The sequence below is a fragment of the Halichoeres trimaculatus genome, unplaced genomic scaffold, assembly GCF_033239565.1.
Source record: "Halichoeres trimaculatus isolate MK-OKI-2021-1 unplaced genomic scaffold, fHalTri1.1 fHalTri1_scaffold_2, whole genome shotgun sequence".
NCBI lineage: Eukaryota > Metazoa > Chordata > Actinopteri > Labriformes > Labridae > Halichoeres > Halichoeres trimaculatus.
Genome location: NW_027437180.1, coordinates 35,441,002 through 35,459,244, shown reverse-complemented (window position 1 = coordinate 35,459,244; position 18,243 = coordinate 35,441,002). Strand labels below are relative to the sequence as shown.

The window sequence follows — 18,243 nt, the reverse complement described above, 5'->3', positions numbered from 1 at the left end:
TAGAGATTTCAATGTTCACACAGAGAGGCCTGCTAAGAGGAAGTTGCAGTAGTGGATGCGTGAAATCACAAGCGCCTGTACCAGAAACCGTGTGGCCTGTTGTGCCAGGTAGGGTCTGATCCTCCTGATGTTATAGAGGGCATGTCAACAAGACTGAGCAATCAGGGCCACATGAACCTTCAAGGGTATTTTTTTTTTCATTATAACACAATACTCTATCATATTTGGATTGATCAATGAAATTACAATCATCAATATTTTTTTTTGTAAAGAAAGAAGAATAAATCAAAATTGCCAAGAAATACAATTTGAACATGTATAATGTATTTTGCTTTCAAAAACGACTCCACAGTAACTCAGAGGTATAGTTCACTCACTCAGCATAAATCTTTCCACTACACAGAGACTTTTCCTCCATTTTCTCCCCGTTCATGTCGCCTAGTGAACATACTTTCTGCTCCACATAGACTCTTCGTATAACCAGGCCTGAAGGGGAGCTCTAAACGTCTGAACGAACGTGGTTTCTTACAAGGCTTACTGATACCAAAAACTTTAGCTATGCAATTTACAACGAGGCGTTACACTAGAAAACAAATATGTGATACAAAATGAAATGCAATGGCGTCAAAATTGAACCGGACTCTTATTGTTTTTGTCAAATAGACGTTATATAACAGACTATGCCCCGCTTCGATACAAAGTGAAAGTAAAGTTTTTTGAGTGTCTACAAATCTCGAATCATACACTTTACCTTCTATTTAACACTGATGAAGCTTTCTAAGACAGAGAAACGACATTTTCAAGCATTCCCACTCGTTTTGAAAGTTTACAAACCTGGATAAAAGAGGGGAGCAGATAAGAGAAGTGGCGCAGCTTCCTTTGATAGCAGGTCGGTAGAAGCAGGAAGCAGTGACGTGTGTGGTACGTGTACGGCGCCACAACACTGCTGCCTACTGACGAGAAGCACACATTGAATTATTATTATATTCAATGTGTGAATTATTATTATTATTATTATTATTATTATTATTATTATTATTATTATTATTATTATTAATATTATTATTATTATTATATTACTATTAATTAATTCATTAATTAATTAATTAATCTATCTATCTATTTATTTATTTATTTATTTATTTATTTTTATTTTTATTTTTTACACTGCCAACACCTTTATCTGGTGTTAGGCTGTTTATGCATGATGCCCAAGGGGGACTTCACAAGAATCGTAATTTACATGAAGATGTTTTGGGACCCTCAAATAATGGTTCCATGGACGATAGGTGCAAGGTGCTACTTACTGTTAAGTTTATCTACTGGAGTTCGTTTATGCATCACAGCTTATCACTTTCTTCTTGTTGTTTTATTCTGAGAAAATCCTCCTAATTGTCTTTTTTTACGTACTGGGGTTTGGGGACATGCTATATGGTTTATATTATTGTAAAGTTGTTGTTTTTTTACAGTCTGTAGATGTGGATTACATCAGACTGCTTACTTTTCCCGGATGTACTTGAACACACCATACATGTGTGCTCCCCTCTCTGTGAGTACTAGCTCGCAGGTATTATGCAAATTGACATCGAACGCATGTTGAGGAAGGAGCTGCAGCGTGTCGAGAGAATTGTTTGAAGGATTGTTGACGCAAAATTTAAATCTGTGATCGGCGTCTGTGTCGGCTCTCTGTAAGAATAGTGCAGGAGAAGGGAAGGAGAAGGGGAAGGGAGGTGGAACGTTTAGCAGCAACGGAGCTCGCTCCGTTGAGGAGCAGACGGATGGATGGACGGAGGAGAGTGGAGAGACTGAGGGAGGAGGTTGGCAGCAACAGGGGAGGGTGAAGAGCAAGAGATCGGCTCAAAGAGAGAGGGATGAGGTGCCTGAAAAGCAGAGGAGAACAAAAAGCCCTGAGGAACGTGGTGCAGCTCAGAGTCAAGTGAGCTAAACCAGGGGATGCAGGATTTAAAGCAATCAATCCTTTACAGATTGATATGTCCTTGCACAGTCAGAGTGGCAAGGGGTATGTGGCCAAGAAACTGTTCAATGGGGGGTTTGAAAGTGAGCTGCTTTAACAGGAAACAGTTTGAAGATGCTAAGAGTTTGGGGAAAGTTGTGGCTAAAGTGGAGAGAGTAGAGACAACTCCAGTGGGGACTCAGGGGTTTATGGAATGTTTGCTGGTCTGTCAGAACAGGACATCCTGGAAAACCTATAAGAGGTGGGGAGGTAGTGGCTGTAAGGAGATTTAAGAACAGGGAGGAAGCCCCGGGGGACCCACCAGTTCTACTGACATTTAAAGACACACAACTACCAGGGAGAGTGTATCTGGGGGCTACGGCATATCAGGTGAGGGAGTATGTAAGACCTCCACTTAGATGCAACAACTGTCCAAGGTATGGGCACATTACAGACTCCTGTCGAGGTTAAAAAAAAGGTGTGCGAAGTTTGGTGGGGAACATGGAATAAGGGAGTGTGAAGCAGACAGGCCTAACTGCGGGGGGCATGGAGCAGCTTATGGGGGATGTGAGCGCACCATCAAGGCCAGGCAGGTGCAGGCTGTAAAGGAGAGAGATAAAGTGTCCTATGCTGAAGCAGTCAAGACTGTTGCAAGGGAGTACAAAGAAGAGAGGAGGGGGACAGCAATGCAAGAAAATTCAAGAGCAGAGCCAATCAGCCCTCCAGCAGACATGCTGGTAATGAGTAAGGAGTCGTTTCTGTCGTTTGTGGTTGAGGTATTAGCAGCAGCTAGACAAATTTTTGCTTCCAAAACGGCTAATAGCTCAGATATCATTCGGGAAGTAGTAGGGGCAGCCGAGAAATTCCTTGGAGCGAAACAAGGACCAGAAAAGTTTTTCCAACACATGTCAGATGTGCGGAAAAACATACAGAAGCAGAGGGTGGAAAGCAAGGGGGAGGAAGACATAGCTGACTATAAGGGAAGGATAATTTTTGAAATGTTTTGTGTTCTTCAATGGAATGCCAGGAGTTCAGTGAGAAATGGACAAATAAAGTAAATATAGAAAATAAAGAAGAAGAAGAAGAAATTATGTTGCTACAATACATGCAATGAATGAAAAGCTTTATTCATATCTCATGGTGATTCTGTTGCTGTGTACTGCTGTTGTATAGCTTTACGTTATTTTGGCAGGTTAGTGGTCAACATTTAGCTTGTGTGGTAACATTATCCTACGCGATATTAGCGTCAGCGTTAGCATTGTTTATGTAACCAAAGGTTGCAACCCCATTTTAGCGGTGTGTGTCTGTGCGTGTGTGTATGTCTATGTCTGTCTGTCTGTCATTTTCATTGCGTACATCGAAAGTGACAAACTTGGAAGTTACATTAAATAGTCACGTTATGTAATGTAACAAAAAAGTTATCTAACGTGTTAATGTTGTAGTTAAAACTTATTTGACTAAATGAATTAACCATTGTCCATGTTGTCCTTTCTGGTCCCAACAAAATCATAAATGTCTTTACCATCTACAGAATCATTCAGAGTGGTCCACCATGGAGGTATAGTCTGAATTTACTGATTTAATTTATTTTACTCAAACATATCACGTAATAACTTTTACTCCTACCCCTCCCTTTTCATCTCCCTATTTTAAGTACATGTGTATCGTGTGTGAAGCTGTCAATGGCTCTAATGTAATAAACATTTTGTCTTGCAGAATACCGCATCTGCAAATGCAGCCTCCAATGCAGACCTGTTGCACGTAGAAAAAATGAAGTCGGGCCTCAAATAGGTACTGTTAGTAAATTAATCTTTTATTTGCCCACAGGCTATGCAGGAAGGGGGCAGAGAGGGGAGCTACAGGGAATCTACTCTTAATGTACTCACCCTGGCTTTTGTTCGAAGTTCTGCTAAATTTGTGCTGGCGTTCCAGAGTGAAGACTCTTTGATTGATCAATGACTATTTTTCATCTCATTACAATTTTTATTTTATTTTTTTAGAAATGTTCCCTTTATTTTTACTTTGAAAACAAAATGACTTCAAGTTATCAGTTATATTCAACAAATACTCAACTAATACTTATCCCTCAAGTTCTTCCAGACTGAGTAAATGTGTTCATGACTAAATAATAACTGAAGTTATCATTGACAAAGTTCTACATTTGTATCCAAATTTATTGACATGATATGTTTTCCTTTTAGGAGTGGACAGCGAAGAAGAAGAATTCCAGTCAAATGTTCATCTTGTTAGGAAGGGGGACTGGAGGGTGTGTTCCAACTACAGGAGGATCACACTCCTCAGCCTCCCTGGTAAGGTCTATTCGGGGGTACTGAAGAGGAGGGTCCGTAGGATAGTCGAACCTCGGATTCAGGAGGAACAATGTGGTTTTCGTCCTGGCCATGGTCCTAGCCCAGTGTGAAGCCGCTGGGATGAGAATCAGCACCTCCAAATCCGAGTCCATGGTCCTTGGTACGACCGAGGTCGTAATTTTAGTTTGTTTGTTTGTTCCTTTGTTTGTCATAGCGCGGCTGTAGTGTGTGTGTGTGTGAGTGTGTGTGTGTGTGTGTGTGTGTGTGTGTGTGTGCGCGCGCGCATTGAAAGTATGCCTGCTGTGAGTGTCTGCAGGTAGGCCTGCCTTTCTGATTGGCTGATCATCGGGATCGGATTGGCTGGGCAACGATAAAAGTCGACCGATGACGTCAGCAAAGCAGGCAAGGGAATCCCATCTCCCTCTTCTCCCAACCACCACGCCATGCGTGCCATGCCACGCTGTGCTCCTTTGTTTAAAGTCTTAGTTTGATTACTCTTATTTTCTGGTAGTTTTATCTAAGTTAGTTTGTAATTTAGTTGTCTTAATTTATATAATTATCCTTTGCCCTTCTTTGAGTTGTTTCTGAGTTAATTTCGTTGTTGGAAAATGTTTTGGGTTGATTTCTTTTTGTAAATAAATAGCTAAACTTTTTTCACCTTAAACTCGTTTTGATTTTTGTGGCTGCTTGGGACTTGGGGGAAATGGGACATCATGTTGTGTTCTGGTCTCCCCTAGACGGGGCATAACATCCTCAGCCGGAAAAGGGTGGAGTGCCCTCTCCAGGTCAGGGACAAGATCCTGCCCAAAATGGAGTATCTCAGGGTCTTGTTCTCAAGTGAGGGAAGGATGGAACGAGAGGTCGACAGGCGGATCAGTGCAGCGTCTGCAGTAATGCGGACTCTGCACAGGTCTGTCGTGGTGAAGAGGGAGCTGAGCTGGAAGGCAAAGCTCTCTGTTTATTGGTCGATCTTTGTTCCCACCCTCCCCTATGGTCATGAGCTTTGGGTAGTGAGGAGACACCGGGCAGACCCAGGACACGCTGGGGAGACTACATCTCTCGGCTGGCCTGGGAACGTCTCGGAATCCCCCGGGAAGAGCTGGACGAAGTGGCTAGGGAGAAGGAAGTCTGGGCTTCCTGCTTAGGCTGCTGCCCCCGTGACCCGACCCTGGATAAGCAGAAGAAAATAGATGGATGGATGGATGTTCATGTTTTGTATTATTTTGTTTGAATAAAATGTTGAAACATCTTTAGTAGATGATTTATCAGTCTGTGGTGGCAAGTGTGTTGTTTTATGCTGCAGTCTGTTGGGGAGGCTGCATCATACACAAAGATGCAAGGCAGCTGGGTAAACTACTTGGTGTGAGGGGCCGTTCAGAACAACCACCAGGATCGCCCACTTCATAACATCTTGATGGATAAAAAAAACAAACAAACAAAAAACTCCAGTGGTGGATGTCTTCCCTTCTTACCTGCAGGATGAAAAGATAGTAATTGTACATTTTTTGCAGAGATATGGCTTGGTCTGCTTGGAGGCTGCACCCATAGTATCATGTTTAGCCTAACCTGCTATTGCTTCCATAATTTGATCAGAAGAGTCTGTTCATTGTTGCTAAATAATAGAACAGCTTTTACTTTAGTTTCCATTATTTACTATCACTAACACTTGTTCACACATTCTGATATTAGGTCAGATATAGTAAAAATGAAAGAGAACAAAAGATGGTGGTGTACTGGATGCCCTCTATAGAAATGTAATTGTATAGAGAGGGCTGGTCAGGAGGTTGGTAAAGGTAAGTTCTGTTGGTAACAATTTGAATAAATAAAATAGTCAATACAAATGCAACTAATACAGTTTAAACAGAGGTTAATTGATGTTGGCTAAATAGTGGTAAAAACTTCTATTCAGTCTGACACACTACTGGAAGATAAGTAAATTATATAATGTGACCTTTGACCGATTATTTAAAAATGTGTCGAGTGATGTAGCCTACATGAATGTGAGTAACTGATTAATATAATGACAGTCACTCACTTCTCCACTCCTTAGCATTCTTCTAGACCATTCTCCTTGTGAGTTTCCGTTAGTGTGATAAACGGTGATACACTATTTATTACTTGCAAAAACACAATGTATCGCTGCCAAAAACAATCGTTTTTCATGTTCATTCGTGTTCATTGAATGTTTATTATTTCTAAGTCAGCCTTCAGTCAAAAAGTACGCTGTTTCAATCGAGTTTCTGAAATCCCGACTGTCCCTGAACAAACCACAATTGCATAGTGGATGTGGGCGGGACTGGATGTGTGACGTAGGTGACATAAACGGGGCTGGATGTCTAGCCCCGCCTTCCCGCAGGTCGCAGCCGTTAGTACTTGGTTTAACAGTTTGCATTTTTAGGTCAGCTGAAACGCCGTTTCCGTGTAAATGCGAGGCTGAAACACAACAAAACTTTTGCGTTTCACCCTAAAACCGTTGTTGTGTGAACGCCACCTAAGCATGGTCAGAAATTAATATCAGAGAAAAGAGAAATATAAAAATAGTCACTGAGAGGAGACTTGAAACAGATCATCACCATGTGTCTGTTTCTTAACACTCGGTTTGTGATGAGCTGGAATGAAAACTGAGTGAAAAATGAGTTTGACAAGACTATGAAGAACAAAATGCTAAGCACAACTTTATTGAAATCAAATTACAGAGAATCATTCCTGACTTTGAGACAGATTTTTTTTCTGATTCACAATTTAACAAAAATATTCGTTTAATAAATTATTCAAAGGATAAAAAAAATAATTCATAATGCAGGCCATTGACACATAAAACTAAATTCATAGTGTTATAATGTAACAAGAATTTATACATTTAGGGTAAATGGGATTTTGGGATGAACAAACGCTTGCAGTAACGGACAGAAAAACGATTCATTGATTTTACTGAAAAGTTTCAAGAATCTGACTCTGACTTTTCTGACAAACTTTTGATAAAATGCATTGGAGAAAAAAAACATCTGAATGTTTTTTTTTTTCCATCATAGATATGTCAATCAGTAAGGCTGAGTGAGCCCGTTTTTAACTGAGTCCTGCTCTTTGATATCAGGATAAACTGAAGTATCTGTTGGTGCAGAGGCTAAACTGTTCTTCGACTGCCTTTTTGGATTTGTGCAGAGAGGAGATTCTCCCTCCTACACACACTGAGGAACCAGGTAACCACACACATGCACTGAGGAACCAGGTAACCACAACCCAAACCCAGGATACAGAGGTTCAGTGAAGGTGGTGCTGAAGGTGTAGAGGTGGATCAGTGTGTCAGAGGAGACTCTGTAGAAAGACAGAGAACCAGCAGGACAGTCCACATACATTGCTACTCTGTCAGAGTCTGAGGATGAGGACAGAGGGAGGACTGTTTCTATGTTATTGTGACGGACAGAGTAACATCTACCAGAGCAGAACAGACTCCAGGACTGATCATCTGTTCCAAAAGCACAGACACGACTGTCTCCTTTCATTTTGATTCCTCTGTAACTCACTGATATATTTACTCTTCCTTTCCACTCCACCTCCCAGTAACAGCGACCAGTCAGACCATCTCTACACAGCAGCTGAACCCATCGATCAAACCTGTCTGGATGATGCGGATATGACTGATCCTCTTCCACACGTGTCACTGTCCTGTTGTCTTCAGACAGTCTGAGCTCTCTGTGAACTGTGTTTGGGTCCAGAGTGAGTTCACAGAAATCTGACAGAGAGAAAAAGACACAGCACAGCAGCAGTTTATCATCAGACACACCTGAAGGCTTCATTCTTTGTTAGCTGACAGTCTGCTGTTTGTTTATCAGGAGTCAAACTGATTTCACACTTACACTTCTTTAGACCAGGTTTTAACCACTGCTGTCCACCATGGTCCACCCTGGAGGGAGAAACACAGTCAGAATGATTTTCTGTCCAACATGAGTCCTAACTGCTGCTCAACATGAAGCAGTGATCCTCAGTTTGTCCCTGTGAAACAGAAACAGGCTCAAACTCGTCAGAGACAACTGTCTCCATCACTCTGTCACTTTTTCTGACAGTGTGGAGATTCTGACAAAAAGAAGGACAAAAGGGGTCAAAAAGTAAAGGCTGCCTGTTGCTTTTTGGATCCTTGAAGTCCATATTCTGCTTCTCATGTACCTTTTGAAATGAGTAAAGTCAAATTCTGCTTTACCTTTCTGCTCTGATGAGGAGCCAGGTGGAGAAAGTTATGTCTTTAATATTTGATCCTATTCATTTTATCAGACAACACTGTCTCCTAGAAATTAGGTCTTTATAATTCTACACGTTTTTAATCGTTCTGATGATCTGATAATGTAATTTCTGCCTTTTTCTGCTCACATTATTTGTGGATGAATGGTCAGATGAGGCTAATTCTGCAGAGAGCAGAACCATCAAAGAAGTGAAGACATACTGCTGTTTCTATTGAAATGTGTGTTTTCTTCTATTTGATGCTCTTCTGCTGCTCTGTGTGTTTCCTGATTCAGCTTCAATCACTAATCTGAAAAGAATCAAACAGATTCAGTCTTTGAGCGCTTGTTGTTCTGGTTATACCTCAGTGTGTCCAGTCTGCAGAGTGGATCCTCAAGTCCAGCAGAAAGCTGCTTCACTCCTGAGTCTCCTGGATGATTGTAGCTCAGGTCCAGCTCTCTCAGGTGTGAGGGGTTGGAGCTCAGAGCTGAGGCCAGAGAAGCACAGCCAATCTCTGTGATCAGACATCCTGACAGTCTGAGGTTAGAAAAAGAATCACACAATGAGAGAAAGTCTACTGATTATCACTATTACTTTATCTCTAACCTCAGGATGAGCCAAAGACCAGACCTGAGAGTTTCCAGTTTGCAGTGTGGACTCTTCAGTCCAGCACACAGAATCTTCACTCCTGAATCCTGCAGGTTGTTGTTACCCAGGTCCAGGTCTCTCAGCCTGGAGGACGGGGAGCTGAGGACTGAGGACAGAGCTTCACAACTTTTCTCTGACAGGTTACATCCATGAAGCCTTTAAAGACATGAACATCTTATTAATCTGTAAATTTACACAGTGTGAAATGTGACTTTGCAAATTTGTTGTTCTAACATATTTTAAGTCAGTATAACCAAAGATTTCTGAAGTTGCTGCGATAACACATAACTATAAGTTCAAAATGTGAACTTGGTTTAATGTAAAAATTTGTGTTGAAGGGCTGCCTTTGAATTTTAAGTTAGAACAATAAAAAATGTATCACAAACAGAAGTTTACTTTTCTAAATGAAATGTGTCGAGGCAACCCTTTGTTTTAGTTTGGCTGATTTAAACTTGTGAGTTGACTTAACTTCTTTAGGTAGTTGTTTGAAATAATAAATGTATTTCAACTCTATTAAACTTTTCAGTTATGTTAACCTTTATTTTTGAAATTACATTTGCACATTGACTAAACTTCTACACTGTAAAACATTTCACTACGCTGTCAAAAGTAATGGTAGAATAACCGGCTGCAGGAGCTTCCACTTATTTTAGGAATCTTGACACTTGATGAAGAAGACTCAGGAAACTCAGATGACCTAAGTTGAAATAGTTTATACAACTGGATCGAGGAGAAAATGACAGACAGTACACATGGGTGCCCAGGGTAATGCAAAGTCAATACTAACAGTCCAGTCTGTGTGCTCAGTCTTTATCAGTCCTGACATTGCGATTGCTATGTCTATCTGAGCCAGTGGGTTCAGCTTGGCTTGGGATCTCAGTGTGTGACACAGGGTTCGAGGAGACAGGAACATGTGTGTCTGTGCACAAATAACTCTAAGGCCAATTACAGGTATTATTGCGACACATATAGTGGCAATTAATTAATCTGATTCATCTGATCTCTGATTAATTAATCTGATCTAATTAATTAATCAATCTGAAAATTAACAGAGGAAAGGCAAAACACAATATGAAAATTCCACCACACCCTGCTTTTACTGTTATTTTACAGCGAAGTAGTATTTATTCTGATGATGTTTTGTGACCATGAGTGAGGGAACACAGTGGATATAAAACCCTGCTGTACGTGAAAATGTTACACTGAGTGGGGGCACAGGCTGTTTGTGCTCATCTCCATGGACCGCTGTCTGTGCTTATCTACATGGACCGGCTGTCTGTGCTCTGCTGCACGGACAGTCTCTTTGTGCTCCGCATGGCATGGGCCCATGACTCAGTGTTTTTTTTCACAGTGCTTTTAGTGTTTATGCTAATAAATAAGATGTATTAATTATTAGGGTTAGGACAGACAAGACAGCAAGTCATGGAGCATAAACAGCTGATCTGTGCCATTTAGAGCACAAATAGCTGTTGCCCTCTGTGCAACATCATAATGTCCAACAGGTTCTTTTATCCAATGTGTTTCCTCCTCACTCACGGTTACAAAATGTCATCACGACAAAAAATATTTTGCTGTAAAATAATAGTAAAAGCAGGGTTGCCAGTATTTTACTGTTATTTTGCATTCATGTGCTGTTATCAAACTTACAGTATTATACTGTAAAAATAAATTACAGGACATACACTGTAAAATAATAGAAAACAACTGGAAGCCCCTGCTGCCATTATTTTTTACAGTGTAGTGAAATGTTTTACAGTGTAGAAGTAGAGCATATGTATTAAAACAATAAGTTATATTTACCAGTGCATAGGACTGCAAGCCATGCAACTTTGTCTTCAGGATATGATCAGTTATTTGCCATAGCAGTATGTAATTTGTTTCCTTTTTTACCCACACAAATTTCTCAAAGATTGACTGAAAGTGTCAGCTTTCTTGACCTTTCTTCACTGGTAATTTCGAAAACTTCAGTCATGTGAGACTTTCTGTGTCAATGCTAGATTTTAATTTCTATTTCATACTGACCTGAGAGTTTCCAGTTTGCAGTTTGGACTCTCCAGTCCAGCACACAGAATCATAAGTCCTGAATCCTGCAGGTCTTTGTGGCTCAGGTCCAGTTCACTCAGCCTGGAAGACTGTGAGCGGAAGACTGAGGACAGAGCTTCACAGCTTCTCTCTGACACCTTACACCCACTCAGCCTGAAGAAATTCATGTTAAGAGAACAAATAGATGGATTTTTTAGTTGTCAGGAACAGAATTTATTCCATTTCTAATGTCTAACTCATTCACTCACACAGCTTTTTTTGACGCTCTGATCACTGGAAGCAGCCTTAGAAGAGCCTCCTCTGTAGCTGAGTATTCCTTCAGGTCAAACACGTCCAGATCTTTGTCTGAGGACAGTAAGATGAAGCCCAGAGCTGACCACTGAGCAGGAGACAGATTATACGTGGACAAAAGTCCTGATCTCAGGTAGTGTTGGATCTGTTCCTCTAGAGAACGATCGTTCAGTTCGTTCAGACAGTGGAACAGGTTGATGCTTTTCTCTGCAGACACATCCTCACTGAGCTTCTTCTTGATAAACTCAACTGTTTTCTGATTAGTCTGGAAGTCACTTCCTGTCTGTGTCAGCAGACCTCTCAGGAGACTCTGATTGGTCTGCAAAGAGAGACCCAGGAGAAAGCGCAGGAACAGGTCCAGGTGTCCGTTTGGACTTAGTAAGGCCTTGTCCACAGCACTCTGATGGAGACGTTCCAGTTCAGGTTGGTCTGTAAAGGTTTCAGAGATCATGGATGTTGTTTGTGGCTCTTCCATCAGGTTGAGTCCAGACTTGGTGAAGGTCTGATGGACATGAAGAGCAGCCAGAAACTCCTGAACGCTGAGATGGATGAAGCAGAACACCTTGTCCTGGTACAGTCCTCTCTCCTCTCTGAAGACCTGTGTGAACACTCCTGAGTACACTGAGGCGTCTCTGATGTTGATGCCACACTCTGTCAGGTCTGATTCATAGAAGATCAGGTTTCCTTTCTGCAGCTGCTCAAAAGCCAGTTTTCCCAGAGACTCCATCATCTTCCTGCTCTCTGGACTCCAGACAGGGTCAGTCTCAGCTCCTCCATCATACTTGATGCTCTTCAGTTTGGACTGAACCAGCAGGAAGTGGATGTACATCTGAGTTAGGGTCCTGGGCAGCTGTGCCCCCTCTCTGGTCTTCAGCAGATCCTCCAGAACTGCAGCAGTGATCCAGCAGAAGACCGGGATGTGGCACATGATGTGGAGGCTTCTGGAGGTCTTGATGTGGGAGATGATGGTGCTGGTCTGCTCCTCATCACTGAACCTCTTCCTGAAGTACTCCTCCTTCTGAGGGTCACTGAACCCTCTGACCTCTGTCACCATGTCGACACACCATGGAGGGATCTGATTGGCTGCTGCAGGTCGTGTGGTCATCCAGAGGTGAGCAGAGGGAAGCAGGTTCCCCCTGATGAGGTTTGTTAGCAGCACATCCACTGAGGTGGACTCTGTACCATCAGTCAGAACCTGGTTGTTGTGGAAGTCCAGAGGAAGCCGACACTCATCCAGACCGTCAAAGATGAAGAGGACCTGGAACTCTTCAAACCTGCAGAGTCCTGCTTCTTTGGTTTGAGGAAAGAAGTGATGAACCAGTTCCACCAAGCTGAACTTTCTCTCTTTCAGCACATTCAGCTCTCTGAACGTGAACGGAAATGTGAACTGGATGTCCTGGTTGGTTTTGTCTTCAGCCCAGTCCAGAGTGAACTTCTGTGTTAAGACTGTTTTCCCGATGCCAGCCACGCCCTTTGTCAGCACTCTTCTGATTGGTTCCTGTCTTCCAGGTGGGCCTTTAAAGATGTCTTCTGGTTTGATGCTTGTTTCTGCTCTGTCTGGTGTCCTGGATGCTGCTTCAATCTGTCTGACCTCATGTTCCTCGTTGACCTCTCCAGTCCCTCCCTCTGTGATGTAGAGCTCTGTGTAGATCTGGTTCAGAAGGGTTGGGTTTCCTGCTTTAGCAATGCCTTCAAACACACACTGAAACTTCTCCTTCAGCTCAGACTTAAGTTTACGTCTGCACTCTGCAGCAGCATCGGCTCCTGAATGAAGAAAAAAGAAATGTAATGAATGATGTGAAGCTACAATCAGTCTGATTAGTTTCAACTTTCAGACATCAGGAAGGATTTGATTTGGCTCTTCTCTGAAATGTCTTCGGCTCATCAGTTGTGAAGTTTGTCACAGTTTATAGATGTTTAATGTGAAAATCATACTAAGAGCAGAGTTTAAAATGTAAACCTCTCTATGTTGTCTCCATTTCCTCTTTCCATCATGTTAAATATGTTTGAATCCTCTTACTGCTCTGCAGACAGGCAGCCAGCTCCTCCTGCTTCATTCTCCTCAGGAAGTGCAGAGTGATCTTCAGGAAGGCCTCTCTACTCCTCCTCTGCTCTTCATCCTCATCCTCTCTTTGACTCTCAAAGCATTCTGGGTAATCTGAACTCAGAGCTCTCTGGATCCTCTTCAGCTCACTCCTTACGAAGCTGATAATGTTCTTCTGGAGCAGCTGGAAGAGAAGAAAATTTCAGGTTCAACTCGTAGACAGTCAGATCAGATCACGTGTGACAGACAGAAAGCCTGCTGGTCTGCAGAGTCCAGCATGGAGACTGGATCACAAAGCTGCTTCACCTCTTAGTCTGTGGATGCTCCTTCTTCCTTTCTATGAAATGAACTTCATGTTGGAGAAATCTCCTAGTGTGCTTTCTTCCTGAAAAATTCTGCTTATGACGTAATGTGTTTATTAGAAAGAAGCTGAAAGCAGCAGCTGTCATTAACATGAAGCAAAGTGTTTTTGTTGTTTCGAGCTAAAACTGAACTCAGTTTGTGAACCCTCTGCTGACAAAGTCTGATTCTGTGTGTGAAACTAGCACCCAGCATGACCTCTGACCTCTAAGTGTGAGCAGTTCAGAAATGTGCGGCTTCATTCAATCAGTCAAACACTGAGTGTGAAGATGATGTTTGCAGTGTGATCAGGAAACTATCCAGAAAGCTCCAGAGTGTGAGCTCTGATGCTCAGTGGGAGCTGTGTTTCTACATTTACACACCATAAATATGAAGTCCAGCTGTGCGTGATGCTGCTGGGCAGACTGACCAATAGGAGCCTCAGATCTCTGCGACTGAACTCTGTGAAACAAACAGAAAATCATGTAGTGTTAATAACAGAATGACACACAGTGTTCATGTGATAATTCTATCTGCTGGATCCTCCTACAAACACAGGACCCCAATAATCTATTTGTTGCCTCACACAGGGGTGTCCTCTGATTTCAGTTTGTTCACGTGAAAACTAATTCTAATTCTTAACTAATCCTCTGTGTACACCAGGGTGTGTTATTGAGTTCCTCAAGGTTAAGGACTTGGGCCATTTGCTTTCATCTTGTAAATGCTTCTTCTTGGCACTACAATGAAGAAACACTCAATAAACTTTTACTTTTATGCAGATGATACTCAACTGTACTTGTTAAAAAAGCTACAAGAAACCAGCCGTTTATCTAAAGTTAAAGCATGCCTCAAGGACCTGAGTAAGGACCTGGATGAGCAGAAATATCTTACTGCTGAACTCAGAAAAGACTGAAGTCATTGTCCTCGGATCTAAACACCACAAAGAGACTTTCTCTGACGAGATCACTGCCTTGAACCACATCAGCCTGGCATCTAGCACTCCTGCCAGGAACCCGCCAGTTCTTTTCTATCTGGACCTTTCCTTTAACTTACACATCCAACTGGTCCCAAGGACAGCATTCTTTCATCTTCATTATATCAGAAAAATCAGACACATCTCATCTCAGAGTGATGCTGAGACACTAGTCTGTGATTTTTTTTCTTCTAGGTTGGACTTCTGCAACTCTCTTTTATCCAGCTGTCCTAATAAGTCTATGAGGATGCTTCAGCTGGTTTAGAATGCTGCAGTTCAGGTACTGACTGTCTGTCCAACATAAATTTGATTCTGTCCGAGGTTTCTGCCCGTTAATGGGAAGTTTTTCCTTGCCATTGTAATTTGCTAAATGCTGCAAAGTCCTGTACTCATGGTGGGTTAAGATGAGAAAGGACTCCTTATCTTGTCTTGATGTTGGGTTTCTGTTAATAAGATTCTATTAACATTAATGGGTCTAAACCTGTTAATGTTATTTTGGAAAGTGTCGTGAAATAACGTTTGTTAGAATTTGACGCTTTACGAATAAGGATTGATTGAGGGCACATATGAAGACACATGCTGAGTCCAGTTCTTTCTGCCTCTGGCCCTGTTTACTGTTGGGTCCTGATAGAAACACAAAGACTGAAACATGTTCACCTTAAAACACCAACCACAGTTAGGATCAAATGTTTCACACACAACAACAGGAAGTTTACTTTGATAGGCTCACCTTTCATCAGCACTACTTTCTGAAGATCTGAATTCAATAATTCTCCCCATAGATATGTCACTCTTTAAGGAGACATCACTGGGTCCAGGTCCAGGTCCAGGACAGTCTGGTCTCTTACGTTTAAGCCTGACAGAATCACAGACACTGATGAATAAACAAAAACACTGAAAATTTCCAGGTTTGAGCTCTGCTGAAAATTACCACCAACTTTCTAAAGTTTGAATTCTGATAAAAACGCTGTGATGGATTCTTACTTTGGATAATCAGACTGACGTTCATCTTGGAAGTTAAAAGGTTTAAGCATAGACCGATCACTCTTTAAAGACACAGAGCTGGGAGCAGGTCCTGGTCCAGGTGAGTCTGGTTTCATACGTTTGACCCTGTGAGAGTCACAAACACTAATGAATAAACATGAACACTGAAATCTTCCAGGTTAATCTGGTGATGAAATTTACCACAAACTTTTTACAGTTTAAATTCTGATATAAAAACACGGTGATGGATTCTTACTTTAGACGATCAGACTGACGCACAGCTTTAAAGTTGAAAGGTTTAAGCATAGACCGATCACTCTTTAAAGACACAGAGCTGGGAGCAGGTCCTGGTCCATGCTGTTGCTTTTTGCTTCACGCACGCACGCACACACACACACACACACACACACACACACACACACACACACACACACACACACACACACACACACACACACACACACACACACACACACACACACACACACACACACACACACACAGGGAGAGAGAGGTATGAGTGTAAATAATGATGGTCCAGTGATGTTAATTGCAGTGATAGTTTGAGACCCTAATCTCACCTCTGGGCTTCAGTCTGGCTCTCATGGTTCCCACACAGAGTGCCTTTAGAGGGAGGGGCTCCCTCTTCTTGGTCCTCACACTGATCCATAGCAGAGATCTCACCTTTACACAATCACAACAATGTGTTCATTCATTACAACAAGGTTTACAGCACATGACACATAGTAGTTCTTCTTTCTCTTAGTAGGGTTGGAAGATGTTTGACCTCTGACCTTTTCACCCACGCTCTTCCCTTCCTCTTCCCTTCTTTCCTGGTTTCTGGTCCTGGTTCTGTGTACTGACCCCTGATTTTGGTTTTTCAGAGGCTAAAAAAATAATGAAGATTACATTTCTCCAAAGCGACGTACAAGAACAAGAATTTAGACAGAAAGGAAAACCTTAGTTAGTGCATCAAGTTATGCTGCAAGTGCTGCCATCAAGTGCAAAGAGAAGCACATTTTTTCCCCACATTTGAAATAATGTAGCCATGGCTAACTAACTGCAACAATATCATTCAACCTCCAAAAACATTCATTAAATAGTGCTGAAAATTCATTAAGAGCTGGATGAGTCAGAAGATCTGAGACCTTCTGACTCATTCTACCCCTGAGGACAGAGAAGGGCCAGCTTAAGTAGTAGAAAAGGACTCTGTGGATCATACAGAGTTAGGTAATTCATTCAACCATTTGGGAACAACAGAGGAGAAGAGTCTGGCTAGAGATTTGGAGCCGCACTGGGCTGGAGGCACCAGGCATTTTACACAAGCAGAGTGAAGTGGGCAAGAATGAGTGTAGACCTGGATGGAGGGTCTCGGGCATTCTTGTCAATGTTTTGTAGCCAGAAGAAGAGCTTTGAATTTGATTCGAGCTGCCACTGGAAGCCAGCAAAGAGAGATTAACAGCGGGGTGAAAAGTGCTGTTTTGGACTGGTTAAAGACCAGACGTGCTGTTGCATTCTGGATCATCTATAGAGATTTCAATGTTCACACAGAGAGGCCTGCTAAGAGGAAGTTGCAGTAGTGGATGCGTGAAATCACAAGCGCCTGTACCAGAAACCGTGTGGCCTGTTGTGTCAGGTAGGGTCTGATCCTCCTGATGTTATAGAGGGCATGTCAACAAGACTGAGCAATCAGGGCCACATGAACCTTCAAGGGTATTTTTTTTTTCATTATAACACAATACTCTATCATATTTGGATTGATCAATGAAATTACAATCATCAATATTTTTTGTTGTAAAGAAAGAAGAATAAATCAAAATCGACAAGAAATACAATTTGAACATGTATAATGTATTTTGCTTTCAAAAACGACTCCACAGTAACTCAGAGGTATAGTTCACTCAGCTTAAAGCTATCTACTGCGCAGACTTTCCTCCATTTTCTCACGTATAACCAGGCCTGAAGGGGGGCTCTAAACGTCTGAACGGACGTGCTTCCTTACAAGGCTTACAAATTCCACAAACTTTAGCTATGTAATTGTAATGTAATTTACAACGAGGCATAACATTAGAAAACAAATATGTAATAAAAACAAAATGCAATGGCGTAAAAATGGAACCAGACTCTTCTTTTCTTTTCTTTTTTTGGGTCAAAGTGAAAGTAAAGTTTTTTGAGTGTCTACAAATCTCAAATCTTACACTTTAACTTTCTAGTTAACACTGATGAAGCTTTTTAAGACAGAGAAACGACATTTTCAAGCATTCCCACTCGTTTTCAAAGTTTACAAACCTGAATGAAAGAGGGGAGCAGATAGAAGAAGTGGCGCAGCTCTTGAGTAGGAGGAAGCAGTGACGGTGATTTACCTGAGAATACCTGTTTTGTACTGTCTGTAGTACCTGTAGGCGCTACACTGCTGCCTACTGGAGAGAGGCACACATTGAAT

At 41.8% G+C, this 18,243-nt stretch overlaps 1 protein-coding gene across 6 annotated transcripts; it reads right to left on the bottom strand.

Moving 5' to 3' along the window:
• Positions 1–7,413: 7,413 nt before the first annotated feature.
• LOC141801948 (NLR family CARD domain-containing protein 3-like) lies at positions 7,414–16,480 on the bottom strand. Of its 6 annotated transcripts, XM_074685306.1 has the most exons (12): positions 16,418–16,470; positions 16,078–16,170; positions 15,801–15,944; positions 15,608–15,672; positions 14,227–14,303; positions 13,481–13,688; positions 11,418–13,221; positions 11,149–11,322; positions 9,109–9,282; positions 8,842–9,015; positions 8,121–8,167; positions 7,414–7,996 (listed from the first exon to the last, which is right to left on the bottom strand). In XM_074685306.1, the coding sequence occupies exons 1-12, from the start codon at positions 16,468–16,470 to the stop codon at positions 7,443–7,445; spliced, it is 3,567 nt and encodes a 1,188-aa protein (XP_074541407.1). In that variant the 3' UTR covers positions 7,414–7,442. The 6 variants fall into 6 exon arrangements, with proteins under 6 accessions (XP_074541407.1, XP_074541397.1, XP_074541425.1 ...); XM_074685296.1 differs by lacking the exon at positions 16,078–16,170 and having other exon boundaries at positions 14,227–14,305; positions 15,547–15,690; positions 15,816–15,926; positions 16,382–16,470; XM_074685324.1 differs by lacking the exons at positions 15,608–15,672; positions 15,801–15,944 and having other exon boundaries at positions 14,227–14,305; positions 16,057–16,170; positions 16,382–16,480.
• Between the last annotated feature and the right edge of the window lie 1,763 nt (positions 16,481–18,243).